The 8,181-nt window shown below is 34.1% G+C and overlaps 1 protein-coding gene across 1 annotated transcript; it reads left to right on the forward strand.

Moving 5' to 3' along the window:
* Positions 1–2,001: 2,001 nt before the first annotated feature.
* LOC149565627 (uncharacterized) lies at positions 2,002–3,814 on the forward strand. Its single transcript, XM_089819132.1, has one exon. It carries the CDS (start codon positions 2,919–2,921, stop codon positions 3,477–3,479), a length of 561 nt encoding a protein of 186 aa, XP_089675258.1. The 5' UTR covers positions 2,002–2,918; the 3' UTR covers positions 3,480–3,814.
* The last annotated feature ends 4,367 nt before the right edge of the window (positions 3,815–8,181 follow it).

An 8,181-nucleotide genomic window follows, 5' to 3' on the forward strand; every position in this document is an offset into this window, starting at 1 on the left:
GAGCTTGTATGGGTGTATAATGGCCAAAATAGATTAAAATCGCCATGTCAAGTATTCTTAACATTTTTCTATGGACTTAATGTATATTCAACATATGTTAGCACATCCACATTGACTAAATATATATTGGCATTAATATGCAAAGTTTTATTATATTTTTTAAAAGAAAATTATGAACAAAGATAATTAAAAAGAACCAAAAACATCAAGAACTAGCTAAAAGAGACTAGAGATAAACCCTCTAAAAGAATACATAGACAATACAACAAGCAACCAGCTAAAAAAAAGAAAAATACAAGGAGTCAACACTTCAAACATATTTTGTAGAATGTTAGCTCCTTCTTAGTAGGTCTATGAGTGCTTAAGTGCAAACATGATTATGACACATTTAAAAGCTTTCTTAGTTGGCCCTCCAAGAAAATTCCTACAAATATGTTTAAAGCATGTGTACCTTAGGTGTAGGTGACTATGGTGGTAGATATTATTGAACATCCTAAATAATTGAAAAGCATGCATGTAGGTGTAGGTGAGTGAGATTAATGCTAAGTGTTTTCTATTTTAGGTAAATCCTTTAATAAACTTAGTCTTGGGCCCAATTTGATTATTGGAAAAAATTAATGTTTTTATTTCATGAAATGACAAGCTACAAATAGGGGGGGAAAAAAGATTAGATGCATGGAACACAAAAAAATAATTAAAATTTTAAAATCGATGTACTAGTGCTAAATTGCATAGACATAATTTATAAAAGTAAAATTTAAAAAGTTCATAAAGATGACATTTTAAATTTCTAGGAAACTATACACTGTAAAAGTCAAAATGGTTGAAATGATACTTATTGTAAATATTTATTAAATCAAATATAAAGCTAAAAATGAATAGTCTTTATATATTCTTCACAAATTTATATAAATCAAATATAAAGCTAAAAATGACTAGTCTTTATATATTCTTTACAAATTTACATACAATTTGAATAACTTAATTGACCTACTTAATTACTATTTTTATAATAGCCCTATGTATGCTATTTACAACCTTAAGTACCCACAGAAACTACTATTTTTATTGGTTTTGGAATATTGCACATTATATATGAAGTATGTAAGTATTCATAAAACTTCACATGAACTAATGATATTGTACACATGAATGCATATGCTCTTCTACTCTACCCTTCCTAGAAGTCATTACTAACAAGTGTAATGTATAGATATTTCCTTCCCCTACCCACTCTCTCTCTCTTTCTTGACCATAATCAGATCCTTTAATAAAGACTTTCTTTCCAAACTTTTCCCCAACAATTTGATAGCCGTATTGGCCATTTTTGTACTTTGAAACAGTTAATTTTTTTATAATACTATTGGGTCATATTGTAGTTTTTGCACTTTAAAATAGTTAATTTTTTATAAGACTATCTGGTCGTATTGTAGTTTTTGCACTTTTGAGACAGTTAATTTTTTATAGTAGTTTTTGCACTTTTGAGACAGTTAATTTTTTATAGAATCGTGGAGATTTTTGTAAATATTACAAAACGACCAAACTGTCATTAAATATACAATGACAGGTAAGGGTCACAATCAAATTCAAGGATGCTGCTATCCTCTCTACAAATGTACAGTTAACCAAATTCACAAAATAGAAAACATCATGGACTCTGTCTGTAGTAAAAAATAACAAGAATTTTAGAATAAAAAATCAGTTCATTTTAGGGGAAAAAAGACTGACCCAAATTCAAGGCTGCTGGGCACCGAAGTCACAATGCTGTTATAAATGGATATTCAATTCAGACGTCTTGCAAAGTTGACTTCAAATGTAAGTTACAAAAAAATCATCATTTCTGGAAGGCTCTTGTATGATTTCTGGAAGTCTCTTCTGAGTACGAAATAATCAATTGGCCGTAGCGTTGAAATGTATGGCTAAAATATATTAATGACGAGGAGGGCCAAGTTCACGTGGCATGACAGCCCACCCAATTTGAACACAATCTGAGCGCTTAATTTCAAAGTCATCGGAGCGTGCCAAAAGAAAAGGATCAGATTGACACAAAATGAAGCAGCGGGGGCCAGGAAAAGCTCGTTAAATTAATTAAGCCGGCCCAATTGCAACTGCTCCGTTGATTTTTCGTTTACTCGATAATATCGCCTCTTGACGTTTAGTTTTTGCTTTCCATTAATAAGTGCACCTCCAGTTGGGATTCTTCACAAACTTTAATCTACAGATGCTCAGAATCTAGATCATTAGTCTCTGATGCAATTGATGTAAATTACAGTACTAGTGTGAAGAAGGATTTAAGCTGTGGCGTTTTCTTCTCTGGATCCTTAGCCTTTGCTCAAAATTGCAATTTTCAAGAAGCAACTTCCAAGAAAAATTGAATCTTTGGCTTAAGGAAGGTTTTTCTGAAGATTGAGAAGCAAATTTGAATCTTTAGCTGAAGGGAAGTTTTTCTGAAGATACAGGAGCAGCAGATTTGAAGAAAGTTTGAATCGTTAGCTCAAGGGAAGTTTTTCTGAAAATACAGAAGCAGATTTGAAGAAAGTTTGAATCTTTAGCTAAACGAACGTTTTTCTGAAGATACGGAAGCTGATCTGAAGAAAATTTGAATTTAGCTGAAAGGTGTTTCTGAAGATAAAGAAGATGAATCATTAGCTCGAGGTTGGTTTTTCTGACAGAAGTAAATTTGAAGAGAATTTGAGAGTTTAGCTTAAGGTTTTACTGAAGATACGGAAGCAAATTTGAATCTTTAGCTTAAGGAAGGCCCTTTTTTTAAAGATAATGAAGCAATTTTGAAGAAAATTCGAATCTTCAGTTCAAGGAAGGTTTTTCTGAAGATACAGAGGCAAATTTGAATCTTTAGCTGAAGATTTGAATCTTGGTTGTAAGAAACTTACCGGTGGTAGAGTCGCTTTGAAGTTATTATGAATTCTCCACAGGAGAAAACGGCAAGAAGGGAATTGCAGGGTCCGAGGCCGACGCCGCTCAAGGTTTCGAGAGAATCGCATCTGGTGAGGAAGCCACCGCTGCCGATTCAACACAAGCCGCCGGTTATTATTTACGCGCACTCTCCTAAAATCATTCACACAGATGCCGAAGAATTCATGACACTCGTCCAGCGGCTCACAGGTCGTTCAACCAGAAACCCTAATTCACATAAACCGAAGTCAGCTGGCGTGTTCTCGGAGGCCTCTCGTAACCCTAAAGCCGACAACTTTAGGGTTTCCAACAGCAATCTTTCCTTGAGTTCTTCTGCAGAACAAGAACCGGCGAAGTTTTCTCGCGACACTTCTCCGCTTTCTCCAACTATTCCGAGCATTTCGTTTCCTCCATTTTCGCCTAACTTCTTTCTTCCTTCTCCGCCTCTTTTATCGCCTAATCTGTTTCAAGATTTGCCTTTGTTTACACCGCAGCTTCAGTCTGATTATCCGGATCGTTTCTTCTCGCCCAGTCAAATTTTTCATAAACCCTTCTCATTCTCGTAGATCTTTCATGAACATGAATTCTTCCGTATCTGCATCTCCTACAGGTTATGATGATCGGCCGTGAGGGAATTTGACCGAATTTGTCATCCCATCTTTCATGTTTAGTAGATATTGGAGTGCATCTTGAAATTTGTTTTGGGACTATTATTTGATATTCTGAATATATGCATCATCAACTCTCTAAAGATTCGCAACGCACGAACAGGTGAGTTATTTACTAGTTCTAGCTCTCTCTTTCCATCGGGTGACATCGCTTTAGCCGCCATGTTTGATTTGGTGCTCTGTTGGTGATTGCAGAGTTCATTAATTCTAACAGTTTTAGAACCTTCTGTTTTTCTTGGGTTCAGTGTGTTCTTGGCGTTATTTTATCCTATTCTAACTTTACTGTTTATGTCCGCAACAGATTTAAGTCAAAAGTGTCGTAGAACCATTTTTATAACATCTGCAGATTGACAGTAAAAGAAACAGCAAAATAAATATTCTTTTTCTTTTTTGGGATTTGGGTGAGTGAAACATAGTTTTTTATTTCTTAATTAATTTTTTCCTTCTGATATAATTCAAATGTCTATTACATATAATATTATTAATAAAATTTTCTCTAAATGTATACATGGAATATCTTAGGAGAACTTTTATGAGTGCATAATTTTTGAGATTGTCTAATGCATTAATTTAAAATCTTAAGTTTTTTTAAAAATAATAATAGTTTCATTATCATTTTTAACAAGTGGCGGTTAGTATTTTTCTTTGTAGTAGTCTAATAATAATATATTTTCTATAGTTAATAGATATATAATATATCATAATTTATGTACTTTTTTAAAGATAACCAAGTACTTTCATTCATATTCTTGTAGCTTATGAAAAAAATTGGTATCATTTATTAAATAATTCATGTCCACCTAGAAGTCTCAATGCAAGAGTGAGTGTGAGAGATCGGGGGAGGAGGTAGATAAAGATGGAAGAGATAAATACATAGAGAGGGTGAGTTAAAGGAGAACATGTGATGAAGGGTGCTCCCCTTAATACCATAAACACATCACAGAAACAAAGAAACAACAACAATCTGCAAGAACAAAATATGGGCTTCTTATAATCATCACAAATATGGATTCGCAAAATTTAGAATTACAATATGCTAACCCACATGGATGCCTTCATTACAGTAATCTACAAGACAAAGCTACAAACTACTACTCAGATTTGTCCTAAACAATGTTTGCATATTTCTTAAATAGGTAATTTTATGCTGCCCAAGAAGGTTCTAGACACTCAAACTTAATAGCTAAGGCCGATGGACCCTAACAATACATATAGCGTCGGCCAAATACACTTTTGACATTTATTTTAGAATATTTCAGGTAGCTCAACTTCGAAAGACCATAACTCTCCAACTGTTGCTTCGATTGGCTATTATAACTACTTTTTAGAAACTTCAGCTCCTAATCTACGGGCTTGGATTAGTGCAAGCACCCATCCATTGAGTTTCTAGGCTTGATTTAGGGCATCTAAGGACTTTAAAACTGGGCCTTTGAAATTAGAACATTCTAAGCTCGTATGACTGACTGACTAAGTAGCAAGCCTTCACAGAAAACAACTATGCATTAAGACAACCCTTATTGAAACAACTGAAAAGAAATATTTTTGGGTGATGTAACATTGCTCTTACATCTAGGATGCTCCTGCATCAACATGAGAAAGAAAGAGAGGGAGATAAATATGGAGATACGAAGTGATATTTAAAAGTACAAGGAGAAATAAATATAAGGATAGATAGACAAAGAGAGATAAGGAGATAGCATAATCGAGGTAAAGTGGCTAAGGGATATACATATATAAAAATATAAATAGGGAAAGGAATAGAGAGGGTGATATGTAGATATAAAGGAAGATAGAGTTAGAGATGAAGATAGAGCAAGATGGGAGGGAAAAGAGGGTGAAAGGGAGAAGAGCAAGAGAGAGGAAGAGTTCTCTATAGAGATAGAGATAGAGTATAAATTAATATACAACAGAAAAGTTTAACATGGGGAAATTAACTTGAAACCAAAATAAACATAAACATAAGAAGGAACATAACCACAAAGAAGATAGAAATAGAGGTTTATAGTGGAAAACCCTTAAGGGTTTTTTTTTAAAAACTGTTCTTTTTATTAAACCTTAATTGAAAATGTTCAGAGCACCAAGTCACTTTACAATTTCGGAGCACACACTCCAAGAAGCACAAATTCCCTTTCTAAATCTAAAGCACTTGCTTTAGTTGGAACATATGAAATATTTAATCAAAGGGACACTCTTTTACAATACAAACCATAGACAAATCTGCAATACTACAATACTCTTCTTACAAGTCCCTATCAAATATCTTCACACTTGTAGATCTCTTAATTGCATAGATTTAATACTCAAATTGTTCCCATCTTTGAGTTCAACAGATGTGTACTCAAATATGTCACATATTGTCATGCCCAAAATTACGGGGCAAGAACACACAATTTTTTTTTCTTAAATTTCATAAATTGATACATATCACTATGTTTATCTAATTAACTTCAACCAAACGAATATGATTACAATCATATGAATACCGTAAGAAGAGTGAAACATCATCATTTTATCCATTTTCAATTAAACAGATGCAAAGAACTTAGATATTAGAAGGCTCCATGCAAGAATATTACTCAATCTTTTCTCTTCTATTAATCAACCTGGTTCAAGGCTCCATCAGGAAAGAACCAGTAAGAAAACCCGATGTCTTTGCCACTACATCAATTTTGATTACAATTTACATAATATTACAATTCATTGAATTTTCTTCAAGGATTCCACCAAAGAACTTTTATCAAATGTCTTCATTGCATCATGGGTAAACATGGAAGAGACAAGAACCAACATGGAGATAAAAAACACAAGGAGATAAGCAAATTAAACATGCATTCCCACCCGGTTGCACAATAGGTCCAACAATGAACCAATATAGGGGAAAGGTGGATTTTCTCAATAGGAGAAGTCAATCACCATACCTTCACTTAGCCCTTTCGGGGCTTAAAACTTCAAGAATTTCCATTCTTTCACAAGGCCCTTTCGGGGCTATATCCACAAGGATTTTCATTCTTTTCCACATTCAAGAATTCTCAATAACAACAAGGTATGGGATGACAAGTAGGGGCCCATACACCCTACCCTTTCTCCCTCCTCTCTCCATGAGAGGAGACTCTACACTATTGAGGTCCAACTAATGCCCTTTCCCCAAGCATGGCCACTTCTTCCCTATCCAAGGGTGAGTGTTGCCAAAAACATCCCCATGAAATCTCTCAAAAAAACAATCAACACACCAAGAAGGCATATGAGTAACATCAAAGAAAACAAGATAAAATCCCTCCCAAATCCACCCCCAACACTCAAGCAAGAAATGCATAACTATACAATGTCTCCAACATGATTCAAGCAAGATTCAAAACATGAACACACATAGAGAACCATTCATGGAGTGAAGAACTCCTACCTTCATAAAAGAGTTATGGCAATGGTGGTTTGAGAAGAGCTTCCCTTCCTTCCTTCAATCTTCAAGACTTCCTCCAAAACTAGAGGATTGGGTGACAAAAAACAAAAACTACCCCAAAATGCCTCTAAGTATCATCCCTTAACTCAACTAGACTTCAATTAACTCAAGATGGAGTTTGAGTCCAACTCAAGTAGATGACAATCAATTTTCGCAATCAATCAAAAATAGGGTTTTTGAGTGACCCTAAAAGTCAAACAATGAGGTTAAGGGGGTGGAAAGTACTCCCCACCCATACCCTTACCCCTAGGGCACTTAAATTTGATGTTTTTAAGCCTTAAAGACATAATAGGAACAATTAAAAGCTAGGAGAATAATAAAATCAAATAACAACATTTTAAAGATAGACAATGAAAGGATAGCACATTTAAACAAGGGGTTCAATTCTGTCTTTCCTTTAGGTTTCCCGGCTACATGTCCTGCACACTCATTGCACACATCAGTAGGTTCAAGAAATCATATGCATTATGAAATTTACGTATCAGAAAAATCATATAAATTAAAACATCCATTTTTCTAATGACCAATTATTTATCTAATTCTACTCATATTTCTGATCATTCAAATTATATAATCAAAGTGTTAGTTTTGCATTCATTTACTTTATCATCATACATGTTCGTAAAGCATTAAATGATGAAAACAAATATCTAAAAGTAAAGCATCACACACCATAAATATCCTAATAATTTTTAGTGCATCAAATAATGCTTTGATGTATCGAGTCATGAGTATCAAAATAAAAATGTATAATCGATGCTAGGATGGGTCAGAGCGAGGCCTCACAGATGACCATTAAAGAAACAATACAATATTCTAATACAAACAACAATATAATGTTGTTTCCTATGCTTTATTCAACTCCTTCTAATATGCTGTATGGAACAGAGGGTAGTCTTGTGAGAGATCCTCCATTGGGCTCTGTGCATGTTGTCCATTTGATTTAGAGAGTTGGTCATCAATTGGAATGAACACATAAATTTAACCCACAAGAGTTTGAAAGACAAAATCCTTTATATCATATATGTTTCCTTTATTTAGTCCAGCAATTTATCTGCAAAATACTAAGAAAGAGGGAAGATGACCTGCACACCACTTTAAAACAAGTTGATTTGCAAATTTTGTAGGCCAACCTTTTGTCAA

Source organism: Cupressus sempervirens, chromosome 3, assembly GCF_028749045.1.
Source record: "Cupressus sempervirens isolate cs-2001-9-10 chromosome 3, ASM2874904v1, whole genome shotgun sequence".
Classification (NCBI taxonomy): domain Eukaryota; kingdom Viridiplantae; phylum Streptophyta; class Pinopsida; order Cupressales; family Cupressaceae; genus Cupressus; species Cupressus sempervirens.

Coding starts and splice junctions, on each gene's coding strand:
- LOC149565627 (XM_089819132.1), top strand. CDS start 2,919: ATGAATTCTCCACAGGAGAAAACGGCAAGAAGGGAATTGCAGGGTCCG.